This window comes from Ambystoma mexicanum, chromosome 13, assembly GCF_040938575.1.
Source record: "Ambystoma mexicanum isolate Mex_15411 chromosome 13, UKY_AmexF1_1, whole genome shotgun sequence".
Taxonomy (NCBI): domain Eukaryota; kingdom Metazoa; phylum Chordata; class Amphibia; order Caudata; family Ambystomatidae; genus Ambystoma; species Ambystoma mexicanum.
In genome coordinates, this window is record NC_090938.1 from 703,546,249 (window position 1) to 703,569,252 (window position 23,004).

The following is a 23,004-nucleotide window of genomic DNA, read 5'->3' on the forward strand; positions in this document are numbered from 1 at the left end:
TCAACAGGGCTGGGTGAGGCCGGGGACACTCGTCCAGCTGAGATTTTCACAAGCAAAGGTCCCAAGGAGAGCCCAGTGGATATTTTAACGCAAGTGCCACCTTCTTCCCGAATGCTAGGAAGAGGCACTAGGGGCCGAGCCTGGGGAGGAGCTAAGAAGCAGCTCCAAAGTCTGAACGAATTTCTCTTATAGAGGCACTTCAAAATGGAAGGTATCCATCTCCTGAGAGACCTGCTCCAAGCCGGAGATTGGTTGGTCAGGTTAGATCTCAAGGACACGTACTTGTCGGTTCCTGTTTCTACGCTTCACCTGGCAAAGACAAGTATGGGAATTTACGAGTCTGCCCTTTGGGATATCGTCAGCTCCCTGGGCCTTCACAAAACCTCAGAGACCAGTAGTAGGTCACCCCAAGACAGCAAGGTACAAGGCTAATAATAGACCTTGATGCTATAATTATGGTGCAAGAAAAAGAATAGCTCCCTATCCCCGCCCTCTCTGTAAGAAAAGCCTGGCTTATATTAACCCCACCCCCCAGGTGACATCAATCAGTGTGATCCGTGTGTCTGACCCCTGCCTCCGGATGTGTTATCTTGTAGCTTGAGGAGGTACTGGGCCCCTCTGGTGACCCTACTAGAAGCCCCCAGAGTCAAGCAGGGGACTTAGTTACACATCCTGGACTAGTGTTCTAATCAGACACATTGTATAGGGTGAGGTCATGTAGAGAAGCATGTGTCTAAGGCAGAATGTGCATATTCACTTCACCACTCAATGGATTAACTGCTTGGGCTTTGCACTGAATAATCAGTTACCATATACATTGATGTATTGAGGATGAGCTTCCCCATGTCTGCATAGCTCCTATAGAATCCTTATGTGCCCACTCAGGTAAGGGATCTGTGTTCACATACTGAAATCCGAGCCGAGCTGGTAACATGGAGGGGCTCTTAAAATGGCAGAAGACACCGGGGGTGCTGGACCTGTAACCATTGCCCTGTACCAACATGTAATTAGCACCAACAACACAAATTCAAAGCAGGGCTTTAAAAACGTCAGAGGTGGACTGTAAGCACCGCAGAGGACTAGAAACCCGACAGGTGAAAATAGAGCATCACAGATATGAGGGCACACTGGAGATTAGAGGGTGATGCAACAAGTAATGGAAGTGCCAGAGAGTATAAGCGGTACCTGCAGCTGCGCTGTGGAAGCGCAGGAGCATGAAGATACACAGCCCCTTGCCCAAGACGAGACGCTCCATCTTCCTTCCACGCAAGACCTGGAGATAAGGGGTGAAAGACACAAGTATGGTTAGCTGGGGTGACTCCGTATCGCCAGACTTAGAAGAACCATGGGTTTCCCACTGCAGGGTTATCGCTGCATGCCTTCAGTAGCTTTGCACAATCATCTGTGTAGGCCTTGGAGCCATAGAAGACAGCACCTGGAGACAGGCATTTCTTCACTGTTAGAAATAGAGGTGGCACTGTTGTCTACCATTTTCTGAGCCTAATGCACCTCGCAAAGTCGGCCTGGCTGCATGATATAGTGATTGAGTGAAAAAAAGGCATTGCTGTCCAACGTACCCACCTACCCCAACATGCTTGGCTTTTAATGAATTACTAGAGACAAAGTAAAGGTCTGGCAAAGAAGGGGGAGGGGCAGGCATGCTTTGTAGGCGGGAACTCTAATAACGAGTTCCGGCTGGCATTAATGCACACTCAATGAGTATGGGCCAGCGTGGTTTGCTTATATGTCTGTGGGTGTGACTGTGTCATGACCTGTCCCCACAACCTACCATCCAAGGAGCACAATGCATAGTTGTTGGGTGGGTGGCTGGGGATGGAGGGTGGTTGATGTTCTGATTCTCTTCTTCCCACATCTAAAATGGCATTTTTTTTGCATTGTTCCCCACATAATTTAAATCTCTTCGACATGAGACAAATATCCCGCGTACCCTCAAACCTATAACAGAACATACCCTTAAAATGTGAATCCCATTTCCCTATACAGGGAAAAAGAGAGGAGAGGAAAAATGTGAATAAAAGAGGAAAAAGGGAAAGAATGGAGCAGACGGCTGGAGAACCGAAGCACTGGGAGAGGAGTGGCCTAGTGAGAACGCTGTCCAGAATGAAGGGCAGTCTCTTGTCATCCCGTGGTTCTAGTCTTTGCTGGATAGCCTGCCACTTATGACCCCAATGACAAATCCAGCCAAGGGCTCCCAGACTGGGGAGGTATCCCGGGAGAAGACTCCCCATCATAAACCTAGAAGAAGCATCTGGGAAGCCCTTAACTCTATGAATATATGTATACAGGTATGTGTGTTAACCTGCCAAGTTAGATTTGACCACAGACTTACTGAGAAATAGAAGAACTTTTTGTTGGATACCTTAAATTCTGTGGGACAGTTTCTTTTCAGTCTTCCAGAAGTGCTTACCCACATCCTGAGATTAACCATCCTACATCTTTGGCAGATCAGGCCCAACCAGTCTGTTATTTGGGCCCAGTTTGTAAACTCCTCAAACTTGTTTCTTAAGCACGCCGTTTTGTCTGGTCTTTCTTTATTTGTCAGTCAATGTCAACTAAGAAGGTGTTCACACCTGTTGGATTGGCTTTACAAGAGGTACTGCTCAAGGGTATGGCTGATCCATTCGGTCTGGCTTATGCTCTGTGGATGATAGCCTGAGCTCAGTGCCCTCTGATCGCTGTTGTGTGTAGAGAGCACCGTTTAAACCTAGAGAAAAACTATGTACCTCTTTCCGTGATGATCTTTTCAGGTAGACTGTGTAATCTGTATTTTGCGTGGAAAAAAAACGTGAATGCCAATTTGACTAGTCAAGGCAGCTAAAGTAAGAAAGTGTAGCATCTTACTGAAGCAGTCCACGACCGCCATGAAACATGTCTTTCCGTTGGATACTGGCAATTCCACTATTAAGTCTATGTCAGTGCTATGCTGGGATAAGATGCGGATACTTGCATTGATTAGAGCAGACTAACTAGTAGGCCTCATTACGAATCGGGCGGTGCTGGTTAAATGCAGCAGTATTACTGTACACTGCTGCATTACCACACCGCCCAACTATGAGGTGGGTGGAAAGTTGGAGGATTCGCCTCCAGCTCATAGCTGGAGGTAAATCCATGGACTTTCTGCCCATTTTCAGCGGAATTACTGCAGCAGTAATTTTGCCGAAAATGCCCCATTGAGTCCTTATGTCTAAAAGAAAAGGGGGATTTACACTGCCACTTGTAATCTGGTGGTAATACCGCCGGACCAAGTGGTGGTAACAGTAATACAGTTTGGTGGCATCTGGGCCGATTTACCACCAAACTCGTAATTATTGTCTTTCTGTTTTTACTTGGGCTCAGACAGAACACAAAGTCACAAGTCCTGTTACTTGAGCAGCTATTCCGTGTCAGCAGAATTGCCTGGTAAATTAATTTCAGCACTGCCTGGATGACAAACAAAAGCTAAAAGTTTGGGGGGTTCCACAAATGGAGGGAACATTAAACCTTGATGAAATCTTTCCTAACAACAATAACCAGCGGTATGGAAATCATTAAGACCTCGGGGGATATCTGATCATGGTACTTGTGTAGGGATGTATAAACAGGCTTGATTAACCAGGAGGCTGCCATGTTCTGGTCTCATGTTTAACAGCCTGGGAAATCAAGCAAGGTGGATTGTCATATCTGATCCAGATAAGGAAACCGGGCATAAAGTGTCCAGTTGGTATTAGAGCCAGGATGGTTTTCTGTGCTCATTTCCTGAGGCCAAGTAATGGAACATGGCACCAGCTTTCTTGTACTGCAAGCCCATGGTGTTTGTTGTTGTAAAGTCATACTGTGAAAGCAGAATATCTGGTGGCTGTTTCTACAAGCCAAGGAAAGCAGGATTTGCAGATTCGCGTGGTTGGTTCATATTTCTACTGGCTGAGAACACTGTGGGGGTGATGCCTCCACTCCTGAATGGCCTCTTTGACAGCTAGTAACTTCTTTGCAGTGACCACTGTCATCGAGTGCTCCGAGCAGATACATAACCACAAGTTGTATCTGGTTCACAGTGGGCCAGATTCTCAAAACTGTTTTCTGGCAAAACCGAGTAGATGCGCTAGTCGGCTAGTGCATCTCCTCACTTGTGCCTTACAAAGGACCAGCCCAATCCACAAAGGGTATCGGAAAGAGCGCGTCTCACATGCCCTTTTTTGCCCTTGGCACAAATAAGGAGGTGATTCAGGGCATTTTTGAAAGTGCATTATGAATTCACAAATGGAATGCGCGTTTAAATGCCCTGAAACGCGTATGGTCCCCCTGTGCCGTTTAAAACCTGCACAGAGGGAGGAGGTCATTTCTGAACCGGTCATGATTTCTTGAAGAAGTGTGACAGACGTGGTTTAAACTGCAGCGGTCACACTTGCATTTCCATCCCCACAAACATCCCAACACGCCTGTCACACATTAGTGTCGGGAGGCGGGACCACGCATCTTTGCGCTCCTGTCCAGCTCCTCGTGAAATGCCCAGGTCACTTTAGAGAATAAGGTGGCCTGAGCATTTCAGAAATGAGCGCCAATGAAACAAGTACATTCTCTGTGCTCCTTTAATTTGTGCTTATTTTTGTGAATCTTGCTTCAGAAGTAATATTCACGAAACCAAGAAGGTGATCTTGTCCGGGTAGAACACAATGGCAGGAGGGTGCCCTATAAGTGCTAGGTTAAAAAAGTAACCTTACATTCAGCAAAGCAATGTTCCTTCTGGCGTTTCCATAGTCTCTCCGAAGCAGGAAAACAGGATCTTAATTGTGCGGCGACAGTCTCTCTGAAGGATTCCAAAATAAAAGGCGAAATGTACAAATAGTATTATGCAGAAGAGAAAAGAAAGTCTGAAAAAGTTCTTGGTTTGAGCTCTCACTGGACCCAATTCAGTCCATTAAATCATTGTTGTCTGTGTCCTTGAGCTGTAGGTCTTCGGGGGGTGCACAAAACCACTTGGCCCGATTTTGTGAGAAGGCCCATTACAGGTTCAGCCAGATCGCTAATTCTATTCCCTTCCTGAACTGATGCAGATCTGGGGATTGGCCTAAGTTTACATTAAAAAGACCTTACACCATCTTGGATGGTCTCCTTTAATCTGTACATTCATTGCCTGCTTTACCATGGGTCCATTTGGTTTCCTGCCATCTGAATTAAAAGTCAGAAAAACTCTGTCAAACCTAAGAAACTGAGCAGTATACTTGTAACTTCTTTGTTGCAAGGAACATGAAACTTTGTAGCCCACACGATAAACATGAGATAGGGCCATCATTAGTGTAATTTTAGGGGGGACAGGGGTATTTGTCCCCCCCCCAACTTTCATGGCACACCATTTTGTCCCCATTCATTTGACTGGGGGCACCTTTTCTTCTGATATCATGTCCCCCCCAACTTTGTCAGCTAAGTTACTCCACTGGGGGCCATTAATGTCTTCCCCTTGCGTACAATACGATTCAGTTCCCATTGACTGGGTGAAGTTTTGTAGCTATGGGACTTCTACAGTCTGCGCAAATGCGACTCATAATGGGTAGTGCTGGGCGTTATGGACCAAAAGTCATAGGTCGATTTATTTGGGTTATTTCTCGATATACAATATATATCTCAATATTGTTTATGTGGGTTAGATGCTCAGTTGTAGCCGCCAACTACATGTGCGATGTCACAAACATCTTTATAAGCCATTGATCAAAATAAAGTGCAAACACAGGGTTGCTCTTCCTGTTTGAGAACACACAAAGCTGTATAAATATCAAAATGTAAATAAAACAATTGTAGTATATGTAATAATGTGTGTGTTGTAAGGGTGCAGAAGTACGAGTCTGACACAGTGGTGGCATGCTTGTTGGCAAATACTTTTATTATAAAAGTAAAGAAAAGGAAATACCTATTTTGCCCTATTTCCATGAGGGGTTGCCCTACCTAAACAAAAACACTAAGGACTATGTCAGGATGTCTTGTACAGTAAAATGTCCACCGTCCTGTGTCCAAACCTATTTCCGTCCCTTACACTAAACTAAGGAAAACTGGGTGACTTCTTGATACAGAAGGATGGTTCTCTTGTTCTGGATCCAGACCTTTCAAGTTCTTGAGTGACTCATTAAACACATTTACCAAGCATCAGAGCATCAAAGGGGGGTGGGTCTCTGCCGCCTTGTTCTTGTCATTAATTTCCAAATGTAGCCTGGTGCACTATCCTGCCAGACTTGACTATCAAACTCAGAACTCCAGAAAATGTCTCTTCCTTTGACAATGGGTCCTCAACCCCTTGTTTCAGCCTCTTGCACTTCTCATTCTCTTTCACATGGGTCCCAGATCCCTCTGTGCTATCTATGACTTGCTCTGGTCTTTAGTCCCTTGACTATGTGTTTATTCGCTCTTCTATGGGTCCCTTACCCATGTGCTTTGCCTTGGTGGGCCTCGCCCAACTTCATAGGGGTCACAGACCCTGGTGTGTTGCTTTAGCAAATTCTCTAACCCTGCTTCACTCTATGTCCAACTGAACAGACCTGGTGTACTCTCCTGCAAGATATTGTCCCACATAGTTAATTTCATAAAGTTTGTTTCAGCTTTTACAGTTCCTTTGTTATCCCTCTTGGGATATTGGCTCATGCCAAGCATAACCTTGACTCTCTCTGGGGATGTGGCTAAGCAGCCATGCAGTGAGACGCGTTACTGGAAAGCTCAGTTAAAATCCTGACTACGATCCTCGTAAACTGACTAAAATCATCCCAAATTCGACTGAAAGGCGTCGGAACACCTGCAGACCACTCGGTCCGATTCTGGAAGAAAATCGGACCGAGGATTGAGGAGAAACGGCCCAAAGAAGTAGCCGATTGCGAGAAACAAGACGGCGGCCTGCCGAGGGGGCTTCTCCTGCGTGGCGATGTGAAATGAAGCTGGAGGAAGTCGTGGACTCAGCTACAGAGTGGGAAAAAGAGGACGCCTGAGGCAGGCGAACAGACACAGGAGAGGAGGCGCGAAAGTGAGCCCGGGGCCGAGAGGACCTCCGCTGAACCCACGGCACGGGAAGAACCCACGCAGAAGACGGTGAGCTAGCAACAAGAACCCACTCCGCTCCCCTCCCACTTCCAGAGAAAGCAGCAGCGCCGCGGAGCCGCACACGGGGCCGGGCATCTGTGCCACAAGCGGAGGCTGGTGGGGAGGAGCCGGAGCGCCCCTCCGCTCCTTCAAGAACTGGTGGGCGTGCGGCCCCATAAAAGCACAGAGGAAGAGACGGAGGGAAGGGGGGCTGAGGCGGAGCAGACCCCGCTCCGAAGACGCGCCTGCGGCCCAGCGGTGTGGGAGGCGCCCAACACACCCTGGAAGACACAGATACTTAGGCGAAAAATTAAAAAAAAGGGGAGAAATATTAGAATAATACAGCAAACCAGGCCGAGACCTCCTACAGACACTGCGACAGAAGAGGGTTCCTGAAACACATGCCCCCAGGGACAAGGCGGACAATACGAATCACAGCCCCAACAACCACTGGAGAGTTGTCCCATGGGGCAATAGAGGCTGGACCAACAAGCATTGAGGGCATAAACCCGGAGGAGAGTGAAAGAAGGACACCAGGGGACCGCAACTTGCCGGACACAGATCGTCACGACGGGCCACACACAAAGCACGCAGGAGTAGTATAATACGGCCATGCCCATCAAGAAAACAGAAGGGAAAACCAAACAAATCAGCATGGACACTTCTGCCAAAATATCGGGGGATAAACAGCAGAACCCACCGGACACAGCAATGGCGGAGACAAGCACCACGCACCAACCAGAAAACTGAAAGGATGGCCAGATCCTGGAGGCGATTGCCTCCCTAAAGACATCCCTTGAAAACAAGATGGACACTGCTATAGGAGCCCTGAAAGCATCCTTAGAACAGAAACTAGATACAGTTATGGTGGACGTTGGCCTCCTTTGCCAGGACGCAAGGAACCTGACGGACAGAGTAAAGACAACAGAGCAGCAGGTGCAACAAAACATTGCAGATGTCGCCGTCACGCGGACCCAAATGTCAGAAGTGCCGCAGAAAGTCAAGATCCTAGAACAAAGAGTTGAAGATGCGGAAGGTAGGGCAAGGAGGAACAACGTTCGCATAATTGGAGTTCCGGAGGGGGAGGAAGGAAACGACCCCACAGCATATGTTGAAAACATGCTTCTCCAGGAGATCGGAGCTGGCCAAAATTTTGTGGTGGAAAGGGCGCACAGAGCCCTAACCAGGAGAGCCCGGCCCGGTGCCCCCACTCCCCCGAGGGCGATAATCGCTAAGATTATGAACTTTAAGGACAGAGAAAGGATACTAGCATTCTCCAGGGGGGAAGGAGAGATCATCAGGGGCTCCTCCAGGGTCACCATACACCCGGACTATACAGCCGCAGTCCAAAAATAAAGAGCACAGTTTGGGCCTACAAAAGAACGCCTGAGAAGAGCAGAAATACGATATATGCTCCTTTTCCCGGCCAAACTGAAGGTGTTGCACAAGGGGAAACATGCTTCTTTGAGTCCACGGAAGAGGCCCACGCATGGATGGACGCGCAGGGGATCCCCCAGCTAGGGCGAAGAAATAGCAACAATGATGCAAATCAGCCTCGGTGGAAGAGCCCGCAGATAGTTAGGAGCAACGGCGCCAAGCTTCTGATAAACACATGAGTCAGGAAATGTGAAGGAGCAACCAGTTCTACCCAGTCGCGTCAGCCGAGAGGAACCTACCCCCAAGAAAAAGCATAAGCTAGTTCGGATGTCAGTTTTAAGGCATCGCTATGTGACGAGTCGGCTCCATCCAGAGGAGCAAGACAAGAGAAGCGGCGAGGCCCGAGTAGGGGGAGGGTGGCTGGGCGTCAGTTCTTTAGTTACAGTTCCAGTTCGAGTTATTGACTTGTGTGAATGGTTTGCGAAAGGCAATGGCAGCAGAGCAGATAACAAATATAATGGGAGAATCCTAGCAGCACCAAGAGCAGGCGCAAGAGACAGTGGACAAGCAAGAGGCTATTGGACGATGGAGGCAGATGAGATAAGTACACATGGGTCCGGATGAGTTAATAATTGCAACCTGGAACGTGAGAGGACTTAACGCATATGTCAAGAGGCTGCAAGTCTATGCCTGGCTGAATAAGATGAAGGTGAAGATAGCGATGCTTTAGGAGACACATTTGACACCAGCGAAACAGGCTAAGGTCGATCAGAAATGGGGAGGACAGGTAAACAGTGCCACGTACTCAAATTATGCGCGAGGAGTACTAATATGGATCGCTCCAGGGGTGCCATTCCAGCTCATAAAACGAGAAACTGACTCAGAAGGCAGACTGGTGCTAGTGCACGGTATGTTGGAGAACAAGGAGGTGTGCCTAGTTAACATCTATGCTCCGAACCATGATGTGACAGAATCTTTCAAGAAGCTAGCACCCAAGCTGTCCCAGTACAGAGAAGCTACGTTTATCTGGGCCGGAGACCTTAATTGCACCTTAGTCCCGCTCCTGGATAGGTCGGATGACAAGCACAAGAAACCAGCACCCCCTGCGAAGGAGCTGCTCAGAACCCTCGACCGTCTAAAGCTGGAGGACGTTTGGAGACAGGTACATGGAGGGAAAAGAGGGTACACACATTATAGCGCACCACATGGAACATTTACACGAATAACACTATATATTCACAGGCACTGAGTCACTGCAGGAATTTACAGCGATTAACATCAAAGCCCGCACACTTTCAGACCATGCCCCGATACTAGCAACATGGGCACATACACACAGGAAAGCTCCGATACCAACATGGCGACTCCGGGCAGAGGCTTTGGGAGAGGTAGAGTTTGAGGAGCACCTTCAGGAGGTGATCGAAGACTACTTCGAAAATAATGAGGGAAGCGTAGAAAGTAGCGCTACACTCTGGGACGCATTTAAAGTTGTGATACGGGGGCGGCTATTGGCAGGATGGGGGGACTGAAAGGTGCAGCCATAGAAGAACTCAACAAACTGGAAAGGCAGATAGAGACAGAGGAGCGTAGAGCAGAGGCAGTGGGGGAAGAGCCTAGGGAGTTGATGGAGTTGAGGACAAGATGTATAGAGCTATGGGAGAAACTGGGAAGGCTGAACTATGGGAGGTATCTACAACGATTGCATGTGGAAGGGGATAAGCCTGGTAGGCTCCTGGCATGGCTCACCAAGCAAGAAACTAAAAGGGACCCCATAATAGTCATAGAAGACGAAACGGGGATGGACATTAGGATCCAAGAACACATTAATCAGTCATTTGTCTGCTTTTATGAGCAACTGTACGCCCCTAATCCAGAAATTGACCCAGAGGACATTACAGATTCGTTAGCAGAGATAAGGCTGCCAAAGTTAGCAGAAGAGCAAGCTCAAATACTCCATGCCCCACTCATGGTGGAGGAGATAGAGAGCGTAATCGCCGAGCTCCCCACCGGCAAATCCCCAGGCCCAGACGGACTCTCGGGAGAGTTCTATAAAAAATACAAATGTACCATCACCCTGAAACTATTAGAGGCATACCAAGACACATATGAAAGCGCACAGTTACCGACCAGCATGTCGGAATCAATAATTGTACCGATCCTCAAACCAGGAAAACCACCCACGAAATGCGCCACATACAGGCCAATTTCCCTTATTAACCAAGATGCCAAAATACTCACGGTGGTTCTAGCCAACCGCCTGAAAAAAGTAATCCACACCTTAATACACTCTGACCAAACAGGCTACGTCCCAGGACGGAACACGTCATGGAACCTCCGCAGATTACATCATGTGATAGATAGGACAAACCAGAGACAGGGGGAATGCGCGATAGTGTCCCTGGACGCCGCCAAAGCATTTGACTCTGTGAACTGGGGGTGGCTGCTGAGGGTCCTCGCCCATTTCGGCCTAGGTGAAGGGTTCCTCAGATGGATAAGGTTACTGTACAAGGACCCCAGAGCAAGGGTAAAGACCGGGCGATATATCTCGGAAGAATGGAGAATACATAGGCGAACCAAACAGGGGTGTCCACTGTCACCAATGTTGTATATTCTGGCCCTTGAACCGCTGGCGGTTTTTCTCAGGGTGGAATATGGAGACACAGGGATAGACTTGGACGGAGTGCTGCATCAAATCTCGTTATATGCAGACGACATGCTGCTTTTTGTGGGAAATCCACGTACCAGTCTGCCCTGCCTCCTAGAAGCAATTGGGGCATACACTAGACTCTCCGGTATAGCCATCAACAAAGAAAAATCCTTGATCTTTCCCCTGGCCAGCCTGAAGCAGGTTCCCCCGGCAGAGCTCCTGGACCTGGGCTTAACCTGGGCGCCATACTCTTTCCGATATCTGGGAATAGAGATACATCATGACACTGCAGATTCTCATCAACATAACACGCAGGTAGCCCTGGAAAAAACACAAAGGTCTATGAAACTATGGGGAACACTGCCACTGAGAATGTTAGGTAGGGTGGCCCTCTTGAAAATGGTGGTACTCCCACGCCTGCTATATTACCTCACAAATATCCCACATAGTATTCCCAAGGCCAGGCCTTCTTCACCAAATTGAACACAATAGCAGAGAACTTCCTGTGGGCAGGGGGGAGAAGCAGGATCCCACTGAAAACCCTACAGAGAGACTATGAAGAAGGGGGCATTAGGCTGCCAGACTTTGAAAAGTACTATTTAGCGGGGCAGCTGCAATTCGCAGTCAAGTGACTGGGTAAGGAAGAGACAATCGACACAATCATCTTTCAACCAACATTAAAAACATACTACTTGAGAGAAATACTATGGCTGGACAAACCCCTACTCAGGACCCTACCACGCCTACTTAGCATCGCGGTGGTGTTATGGAACAGAGCGTGGAGGTAACAAGGGACAGAGGACCCCCAGTCAGCACAAATCCATGTTGCGGGCCTTGTGGGCACGGACACAAATACACTAGCAATAAACTGAACCCAGTGGGAAGTAAAAGGCGTAGCGCAAATTGGGGATCTGCGGAGAGAAGAGAGGTGGGCAGACTTCCAAGAGATGCTGGAGGAACATGATATACACGAAGGCCAATTCATCCTCCATAACAGACTAATCGTCACAATCAAGAAAAGATGGCCGGAATGGGAGGACCAAGAGGACGCCACAGGGGAGCTAGACACATGGTATGATATATCTGAGGGAACGCACACAACCTCCAGGTTATACGAATGGATGCTAAGGGCCAGTAACACGAAAGAGTTACACATAAGACAGAGCTGGGAAGAGGAACTCCACAAGCCTTTTAGCGACCAAGAATGGGGCAGGGTGTTAAAATACCCAAAGAAGGTGTCTAGGAACGCAAGGTTCAGACAGGCACAGCTGTACGTGACACACAGGGCGTACCTCACACCCAAGAGGATAAACAAGATGCACGAGGGAGATCTTAATAAGTGCCCCTGATGCTCAGCCGATGAAGCAGACATGCTCCACATGTTTTGGACCTGCCCAACTATACAAACCTTCTGGGAGGGTATCAGAGCCAAAATAATAGACAGTGGACTCCAGATACAGGTGGAGCACCCAGAGAGGTACTTGCTGGGCCTCTTCCCGAGAGGAGGCAGACATGGGACGCATCTAGCAAAGATGAAAAACCGGATATGTATATTAGCCAAAAGAAGGATAGCGATGTCCTGGAAATCAAGGGAAGGCCCGACCATAGAGTCATGGTGGTCGGACCTCCGCAAGTGGACATTGGCGGAAACTGCAGTGTGGATAAGAGCAGTGCAAAGGGGGGAAGGAGAAACAGCACAGAAAATATCTGCATGGAACTCGCTGGTACAGGACTTATTTGGCCAAGAGGGTGAGGAAGAAGAAGAAGGCCCCGAGGAGGCACGAGAACAATGATGGGTACAAGTTAGTGGAGCATGGGTAACCAACCAAAAGACAGTATAAACGGGAGGGTCGAACCTGCCCACAAAGGCAGCCAGAGACGAAGATGGCAAGGTCGCCAGAAAGCGCAGAGAAAATGAACCCATAGAAGAAACCCGTAGAAATGCCAACATGCCAGTTATGTTATTTGTGTGTATGTTATATCTTTTGTTCTTTTTTTTAAAAATAATCAAGAATTTTTTAAAAAAAAACTTGATTCTCTATCCTTTTGATATTCTCAGGGTCCCAGACCCTCTTATGTTGGGTTTGCCTTTGTATTTATTTTGGATCTCAGACCACTTTGTATTGACCTTCCAGGAAACACTTGGTTTACTCTACTGCCAAGTTTCTATTGATGCAGCATATATCTGTGTCCTTATATTTCTCTTAGGGTCCTTGACATATATATTAGCTTCAGTTTGTATCGGGTCTCCGACCCTCCTTTAGCTCCCCTCGTTTGGTCTCCAGCCCCTCTCTTTCACCCAGTCAGCACTTGGCTTCTCTTTGGTTTCTAGTGGTCTACCGGTTCTTGGTAGCACCCTTAGAGACATCGGCTCTGTTCCACCGTTGTCCCCGTCTATGGCATTCAAACTTCGCTCTCGGTTCCTCCGGTATAGGCTCAACAAAAGGCATAATCCTCCTTTTAATTTGTACTTTGGGTAACCAATAGGCAGTCTCCAGCATCTAGACTGTGTATTCTGATTCCTATAGGTATTCCTCATTGTCCACCCTTCCTCCTTGTCACAGTACTGAACTGATGATTATCACAGAGTTCAGTAGCACTCTTCTTCATCTCAGTGTTCTCTTGGGATTTAGTTTCCTACACTCTTCCTAGATCGAGGTGTGGGGGACCACAGGGTACTGCATGGGGTGAAAGGACGGAGGTGATGGAAATGAAACAGGGGAATACCACATTCTCCCAAGGTGGTCGTCACTGGTCCCATGAAGGGTTTCCCCTCCTCATGAGATCAACCCACTGAGTAGCACCCCCAGGTGAACTGCCGGGTAGCGACCTCACCTCCCTGGCCTCATGGGAAGGGGTTTCCCCATGGAAGCAGTGACAATACCCTCGGATTTGTCACAATGTATATATCTCGATGTTAATAATATAGTCTCATCTTATATTGATACATCTCCAAAACTCGATATATCGTCCAGCCCTACTAATGGGTACTGTTTCCCCCGGCATTGGTGCTGTAAAAAGAAATACATTTCACTGCTTGCCGGTGGCTTTGAAATGTTGCAGCTTTGTTTTGCTAAAGGGGAAGGCTTAATTTTCTATGATGGCTATCTAATGTAGCTGGAATGACTCCCCAAGCAGGTCAATCTTATAGAAAGGGCAATTATTAATTTATTTTCAAATTTCTTCATTGGCATTTGTTATAGGTACAACATCAGTGTGGCAGTGGGTGCCAACTGCGACATAGTGAATTTGTCTTTATAAAGCCAGTCATTTAATTAAACAATAAACAACTTCAACATAAAACATTTAACAGTAACGTTGATTGTCTCTAGGTGGTTGATAAATAGTCTATTTTGAGAGGGTCAACAAGGGGTGGGGAAGGAGGGAGTTCAGAGAGGGGGATCAGATAAGTTTTTAGCGGTGGTCTATTCAGGTGTCTTTGTGATGGTTAGGTCGATTAGCATGGGGGTGAATTGTTCAAGGGGGCTTATCGTCATCGGAGGGGTCGAACAGAGCCCATGTAAGGGCCTTCCAGGCGTCCAGTGCCTGACTTGCGTCTTCAGGGGACCTGGCAATGCTTTCCTCCCAGGCTAAGGTTTCTGCCCCGACCCAGAGTTCCAGTTTGCTGTGCCATGCTTGGAATCATGGGCCACCCGGTCGCTTCCATGCCATTGCAATGGTCCTTTTAGTCAGGATGCATGCCATGAGCTTTACGGTGTGCTTAATTTTGGCTAATCTGGGGTAAGTCCCCGTGAGGCACTATCCGGGGGTCCACTCATACCTGGTCATGCCAGCCCTCCTACAGGTTTGCTCCACTTCGGCCCAGAGTTGTCGGGCCTTGGCGCATTCCCAGAACATCTGCATTAGGTCCGCTTTGTCTCTGTTGCACCATGGTCAGTTATGCTGGGGTTGCTCGTAGATCTTCGCTATTCTGTGCGGTGTTAGGTACGAGCGGTACAGCACGTTAAGTTGGATCAGTCTGAATCTGGAGTTCCTGGAAACCTCCTTGGGGAACGCCAGTGCTCTCTCCCATTCTCCATCAGTCATTTCCCACCCCAGGTCCCTCTCCCATTTAAGTTTTAGAGCATGGCTACGGGGATTAGGCCTGTCTATTAAGTGACTGTATATCCGAGACACTGGTCTCCATCCCTCTCCCAAACTGTACAGTAGTGTTACGAAGGGGTTGTACTTGGGCTCCTCGGGCCATGTATCCCATTTGGTTTGCGCTAGTTTCCGGATCTTTAGGTACCAGATGAATTGGCCGCTGGGTATGTCATCTTCGGATTGCAAGGAGGAGAAGTCTCGGAAGGAGCCCTCGTTGTATAAGTCCCCCCATGTGTACACTCCCTTCCTTTCCCAGTATCTGATGGTTGCTAGGTCGACACTGTTCTGGCACAGGTCGGAAAGGAGCGGAATGTCCGGAGTATATGCGTGCTTCAGGTGGAGAAGCGATTTTGTTCTGTGCCATATTTGCTTTCCCAGGGTGGCTAAAAAGGGCATTTCACTTGGGAGGTGTTGGGGTGCACAAATGAGTTCCTTCAGCCGGATTGGAGTAATTGGGTGCTGCAGTAATGCCATTTCCGGGGTGACGTCATCAGCAAACCATTTGGCTACGTACCTTAGCTGGGCTGCCAGATAATACTTGTCCAGATCAGTTCAATGCCGCCTTGTCTGTGCGGAAGGGTTAATGTGGATAGTGCCAACTTGTGTCTGCCTTTTCCCCATAAGAAGTCCTTAAGTATCGTCTCTAGTAGGCGGAAAAAGGGAGCTTTGATATAATGGAACTCATTTTGGAATCCGTAGAGGAATCTAGGGAGAACAATCATTTTGATGATGGATGCCCTTCCCATCATGGACAGGGGAAGTTGGGACCAGAACCCTATCGATTTGCGTAGAGGGGGCAACGCTGCCGCAGTGTTGTTTTCATGCATGAGTTCAGGTGTGTGGTATATGTTGACTCCAAGGTAGCGGAATGTGGTGAGGTGCCATCTCACCTCCAATGAAGGTATGTCATCTATGTGTTTGTTTTTGAGGCCTCCCAGTGGAAAGAGGCAGGATTTACTTCTGCTGAATTGTATACCCGATACTTTGGCAAAGTTGCCGAGGTCCTCCAGCATGGTCGGGCCGGTCAGGTGCGGGTCTCTTACATAGAGGAGGACATCATCCGCGTACAGGGATATTATGTGATCTATCCTATCCAGTCGTATACCAGCATCAAAAAATTGTTTTCTGAAATAGATGGCAATAGGTTCAAGCCCAGGTATGTAGAGCATGGGGGAGAGTGGGCAACCCTGCCTAGTGCCCCTTTGTATGTCCCACGCTACAGAGATAAGCCGTCCGGATTTTACTCATGCCTTTGGTTTGGTATAGAGGACTTTGACCCATTTAATGAATTTCTCTCCAAAGCCGAATTCCCAGAGTACTGCCAGCAGCCACTCCCAGAAGATGGAATCAAACGCCTTAATGGCATCCAAGGAAAGCAGAGCGTAGGACCCTCCGTCTAGGTTGGCCTGGAACATGACATGTTGGAGCCTGCGGAGATTGACGGTGGTATTACGGCTTGGCGCAAAGCCATTTTGGTCTGGGTGCACTACTCCCCCTATTACCCTGGAAAGCCGCTTGGCTAGGATCGTTGTCAGTATTTTGACGTCTTAATTGAGCATTGAAAGTGGGCGGTAGGAGTCACAATCTTTTTATTGGGTTTATTGGGTTTGAGCATTGGGATCAGCAGCGTTTCCCGCATACTCTTGGGCAGAATCCCCAGTTCGTAAGCCTACTGAAAAACCTCATGCAGCAGCGGGGTTAACTCAGGTTCAACAATTCTTGTACAATACGGTGGGTAGCCCATCGCTACTCTGGGCTTTGCACGTGGCCAGGGACTTGATCGCTTCAGTTATATCGTCCTTGGTGATGTCTGCATCTAGGGCTTCTCCGTGTGTGGGCGATAGTTTAGGCAGTCCTATTTCTTCCAGGGTGTCTGAAATCTCGCCTGGGGGCACCTGGGCGTTGTGGGAGTACAGCTGGGCATAGAATTGTTTAAAGGTGTCATTGATGCCCTGTTGGGTCCGGAATAGCGTACTATCTGCGCCTTTCAAGGCTGTGGTTGGGTACCTGGGATGTTCTTTTCTGCACAGCCAGGCTAGTAGTCTACTAGGTTTGTCTGCCTGAGTGTGTGCCCTGTTGGTCCTGGTGGTGTAGTCAAACTTGGCTAGCCTGTCCCAATCCTTTTTGCATTCAGATCTGATTTGCTTGAGCATGTCTTCTTCTTGCTGGGAATCTCGGGTGCCGGATTCCAGCTGTTCTATTTCGTTTTCCCGTTTCTCTACTTCAGTTCTTAGGTGCTTCCTAATTCCTCCTGCCTTTGCTATGATTTCTCCTCATATAACTACTTTCAGGGCATCCCATAATGTACTTAGGTGGTCAACGCTATTTGTGTTTTCCGTTATATAATTTTCTAGGGATTTCCTGAGGTCGTCTCTGAATGCTGGGTCTTTTAGTGCTTCCGTAGGCATCCTCCTTATGGGTATTGGAGATCTGGGTCCTGTGGTGCTCTATTCAATTGTTAAGGGTGAGTGATCAGAGATAGTCCGGCCCAAGTATCGTGCCGTGTCGATCTGGGGGAGGTTTTCTCTACCAGTGAAAATGTAGTCGATCCTAGTGTGAAGGTTATGTGGAGACGAATAGAAGGAATAGCCCCGGTCGCTTGGGTGTAGCTCCCGCCAGATGTCCACTAAGTCTAGGCGGTTCAGCATGGTATTTAGCGCCATGGTGGATGCTGGCGGGCCTCCAGGGAGAGGGGTGGACCTGTCAAGTTCCGGGTTGCTGACACAGTTGAAGTCTCCCCCCCAGATAAAGAATCCATTCCTGTACTGCATGACCTTGGCATACATCAGATCTAAATGCGCTGGTATGTTGTTGTTGGGAAGGTATGAGTTCACAATGCATATTTCAGTTTGCTCAATATGGCCCCACAATATCACATACCTTCCTTCTGGATCTGATTCAGCCCTGTTGAGTTGGAAGGGGATTTGGGGGCTAATCCATGTGAACACCCCTCTGGCGTATCTGGAGTATGTGGCTCCGAACCCTTGCCCGCCCAAGTGTGTTTGAAGCATTGCGATGGACTCCTTCGTTAGGTTGGTTTCCTGTAGAAGGGCCAGTCCTATCTTCTTCCTATGGAGGTAGGATTTAATCCTATTGCGACGGAGGTAGGTACCCAGACCTCTCACGTTCCAGGTTACAAACTTGATGCGTGTGGCCATGTTAGTACAAGAAAAAGTTCAAGTGTTCGCTTCCTGCTGACCCAGTTCGCCCACGTGTTGGCCATGTGTCTTAGACGCCTCCCCTCTTGGTTGACCAGTGTTGATGCATCCCCCACTCCCTCCCGTGTCCTCGTTAATTGAATTATTTTAGATCCTGGAGACTTATTAACTGTTTCAACTTCCACTCGAATAAGTGGATTAACAACATATAACAACTGTGAACTGCCCCCAGCAGTTGCACTGGGAGGGCAACGCTCGGGGGGCTTCCGCGTCCCGTTGGCCTATCCAGGTCATGAGATGCGGATGTAGTGCTGGCAACTGGCCAGCACAGGTTACGATGGGGTGGGTTGTAGCAGTGCCCATGTGTGATCATCTGAGCTCCCGTCTGTAGGAGCGCATTCTGTCTTCTTAGCGGAGGATCACCTTTTAGGTGCAATGTTCTGGTCTTATAACTTGATGCGGTTTCATTCGTAGGATTCGTGATTCCTGCTTAGTCCTTCGGCCCCTGAGGTGCGTTCATCGCCTTTGGCTAGGTTGTTGTGCTCCAGCCACATGTTGGCTACAGCCGGAGTTTCCATGAAAACTGCTTTTCCTTTGTAGAGTATCCTGAGGCGTGAGGGGTATAGAAGCATGTATTTGAGATTGAGTTTTCGTAATCTAGCTTTAATTGGTATGAATGAATTCCTGGCTCGTTACCCATTGGGGGTATAATCAGGATACATGCCGATCTTGGAGTCATTCCGTTTGATCTCTCCTCCCTCTCTCGAGAATGTAAGTATCGTCACTTTGTCACGAAAATTTTGAATCTTCGCGATCATTGGGCGTGGGTGTGATCCTGGTGGGAGTCTTTTTTGTAGAGATCGATGGGCTCTCTCAACTGAGAATCCCTGTGTGAGCTTGCTGGGCCCAAACTCCTGCAGTATCAAGGACTCTACGTATTCTGTTGGGTTGGTTCCCTCCATTTCTTCCGGAATTCCTAGTATATGTATATTATTGCGATGAGCCCTCCCCTCTGCCTCCTCCGATCTCGCCTCTAGTCGTGCAACTTGCCTTTCTAGCTCGTTTACCTTGGTTTTCAAGTCTGTGGCAGTATCTGTGGTGTCCTGTTAATTCACCTCCACTTTGCTCACCCTTTCTGTAAGATTGCAGGCATCTTGGAGCATGAGCTGCATGTCAGCTTTGAATTTGCCTATTTTGGTCTCGATAAATGTCTGGAGTGCCGCAATAGCCTGCAGTACCTGAGTGTTTTTAGGATCGTCCTCGGGTGGGGGTGGTTCCGTTTGCGTGGTAGTTTCATGTTGGAGTTGCTGTTTGGGTCTTGTCACCGAAAAGGAGTCCATTATTGTCGCTGTTTTATTCTTGCTTCGTGAGGAGGACATCTTGCGCTGTGTTGCGTGGGTTATTCCAGCAGGTTCTGGCTCAGCCCGTTGTTTTGCAAGGAGACCCTTGGCGTGTCGTAATGAGCCCCTTCTCCCACGTTTTAGTGTGGGTCCGCTGCCCTGGTGTCGGGCCTTGTATTACCTGGATGCCTATGACTTGTGGCCTCCAGTACCCACTGCTTCCAAGCTCACCTCAGGCAGATGCTGCGGGGGGAGGACGGTGTGTTGTTCCTTACCCCTGTGGTGTCTCCCTGCTGCCAGCGGTCTTCTCCCTCGATGCGGCAGCTGGGGGAGGGCGTAGCAGGACCGTCGCACGGCAGCACTGCCGTACTTCTATCTCCTATGCGGTCAGCTGGGCCGGGGCCACGGCGGGCTCAATGCGGAGTGGCGCCTCCGTACTTCTATTTCAGAAGACCGCTCTGCCCTCCTCGGTCTCTCGGTGTCAGCGGTCCTCAGATCTGGACCGTGGCAGTCTCCGCCAGCTTCCACCAGCTTCCACCATCTGGCGAGCCTCAGGCCTCCAGCGTCCGGGTTAGCTCCTCCCCCGCTGCAGTCTTCGACTCTGCTTAGGCCGCCATTACATTGGGACCCTCGGGGCTCGTTCGCAGACCTCGTTTCGGGGTGTGCAGGCTCTGATCTTCTTCGGGTCTTCGCCCGGAAGGCACTGCGGTGCTTGTTTTAACTGGCGTTGTGGTTATTTGCAAGAATTATTGCCTTTGGTAGCAAGTATAAGGATCAATGTACAAATCAGGACGGGAGCTCCGCTCTGCTGCTGCCTCACTCCATGAGCTCCGGCCACGCCCCCCAGGGGCAATTATTAAGGGTCTTTGACACCCCATTTGTCTCTGGAGGGTATGGTGTTTGGGGGGGGGAGTATGCTCCTTTTACTGTACCCTACCTTAGTACAGGGACCCACTTTGAGTGGTCTGGGTATTCCACATATACCTCCTCAGGGTCCAGAATCCACTAGCTTAGGGTTGCCCCGGCCCCTTTGACCATCCACCCCACTGTGAGTCCTCCACTCCAAGCAGGGGTCATAGTCACATATCCCCCTCTTCCTTGTAAACCCCCTATGGTTATGGGTATCAGTGGTTGGAATAGATAGAGTCCTTGTCGCCTCTGTACCTTCTTTTAGGTTGGCCGGGTTTTCCTCTGCCAGACTCAGGAATCTATCGGTCTCAGAGATCCACCAACCATCATATTTGTCATCTATTTTCCCCTAGGTATCTATGATGTAGCTGGGCATTGCTGGAGTGGACTATTCTCTAGAGAGGGGAGTGGATCCTCTCTTTTTTCAAAGGTTTGGGGCCACTCCAGGTGCTGGGGTGTATTTATTATATTGAATGTAGCCAACTTGGTAAATTACAAATTGCTTAAAGAAGATAGCTGTTACATCAAGCAAGGAAATGTATATAGGCTCATATAACTCTTGGCTTTTCTCCACTAATCATCTATAGGTAGATTTACTTAATTTGGCTAGGGCTCTGTAGATGTGTGATATGTTAATGTGTTTGTTTCCCACACTAAAAGATTGATTTATGGCAATTATAACTATCAATTTCTATGCTTATTGTGAGGGTGCAGTAGTGAGAGATGGACACAAAGGTGGCATTTTTGTTGCTAAAGACGTATTTAAATGATAGTAGGGTTGGGGAAGGCCTCACTAGCCCCAAGGCTAAGATGGGTTTCCCTGCCTCGTCACAAATCTCAAATGGGTTTGTCAAATAAAGATACGTCCACCGTTGTGTCAAAAACCCTAACTCTAGTCCTCACACTAATAACTCAATATAAAGTACACAGGGCTTGTCTTTTTAGCGGGTCATTCTTACTTCTTTTCCAAATTCATAACACAAAGTTCTAAATGGTGCAAAATCAAACAAGGTTCTACAGCAGTCCAGAGAATGCCTCCCTTCTCTCGACGTCTCACAATGTTCACACGTCCCAGGGGGAATGACTCTCTTCCCAGGTTTCTTTTTCACTTCCTTGAAGAGCCAAGAGAATATCTCCCTTCTCTTAGCTTTGCCACAATGTTCACAAATCCGAGGGGCTGTCTCCCTTCCCCAGGTTTCTCTTTCTTTGTAGTCAATTGGGTTCAATCTTCTCCCCAGTACTGTAACTACGAAGAGGAGTAACGATTGTCCTTATTTGGGCGCGAGTCCCAGCCACGCCTGATTTCAACAGTTCTCTTTCTAGATAGACTTGGTGTACTCTTCTGCCAAGTACTACCTATTGCACAGCCGATCTGGTTCACCTTTGTCCCAGGTACTGTGACTATGAGGATGAGCAACTGATGTATTTCTGTTATGGGTGCGAGTCCCAAACTCGCCTGTCTTCGGTACTTCTTCTTCTAGGTAGGCTTGGTTTACTCTCCTGCCAAGCACTACCATATATTATCATAGGTATGAACGTTTCTTCAATATTACTTTCAGGGTCCCAGACGCTCAGTTTGGGGTATTTCTCCCCCATCACTGCTTGCTACCACCTTCTCTGGTTTCCAGCATCTTTCTGCCCTTCTGTGTACCTGTATTCCTGGTTTGTGAGGGTGTCCGCCTTCTCCTAGCATTCTCTGTCAGCCACAGAACTCATGGTCCTTGAGGAGGCTGTTTGGTCTGCGGCAGCCCTGCAGCACCACCCGTCCATCTGGAAGCCTTTGCGCTTTCCAGGCTTCAGGACCACCTGTGGCCTGCGTCCGCCAGCTTGCCGTCCTTTCCTCCGTCTAAGGACCGGCTCCGGAGCTCTCAGCTTCTTTCTGGGCGTCCCTGGCTTTCTCCCAGTCTCTGGAAGACACAGTGCCATCCCTCGCTGCTCCTGCATGGAGGACTACTGCCTGAAAGAAGTCCTTCTTTCCTTTTTTATTTCATATCTGGGTTTGGTTAGATTGAATAGGCTGGTATGCTCACTGTGGGTCCGCCTGGTGCTCTTCCACACTCTGCGCATCTTCTTCATCTCAATACATTTCTCTATTGTGTTGTAATTGTTCTTTTTCGTCTCAGTATTATTTAGGGCTGGACAAAGTTCTACTTTGCTCACATACATAGAAGTATGAGAGAGTCCAGGATTCTGGAGAGGGTTAGATGGTGATGGGGGCTGGGACACTGGTAGGAATATACAGCATCTCTCCTAGGGTGTCATCACATCAGGTTTTTCCCTCCCCATGTTGTCGGGGTGATTTCCTGGGGGTCGGCAGAGCCGTTCGTGGACCTCCGGGGCTAGGGAGGCCCCAACTCCTCCCGTGTCCCAAAAGGAGTATGAGGCCCACACAAGAGCAAAGTAATTACTGTTG

General features: G+C 48.5%; 1 protein-coding gene across 1 annotated transcript in view; it reads right to left on the reverse strand.

The window, feature by feature from the left end:
• LOC138521749 (butyrophilin subfamily 1 member A1-like) overlaps window positions 1-23,004 on the reverse strand; it is a 403,727-nt gene that overhangs the window by 253,719 nt on the left and 127,004 nt on the right. Inside the window, exon 3 of the mRNA XM_069634802.1 lies at window positions 1,186-1,273. Within this exon, the coding sequence (XP_069490903.1) occupies window positions 1,186-1,255 (70 nt within the window). The 5' untranslated portion in view covers window positions 1,256-1,273. The remainder of the gene's footprint in view (window positions 1-1,185; window positions 1,274-23,004) is intronic.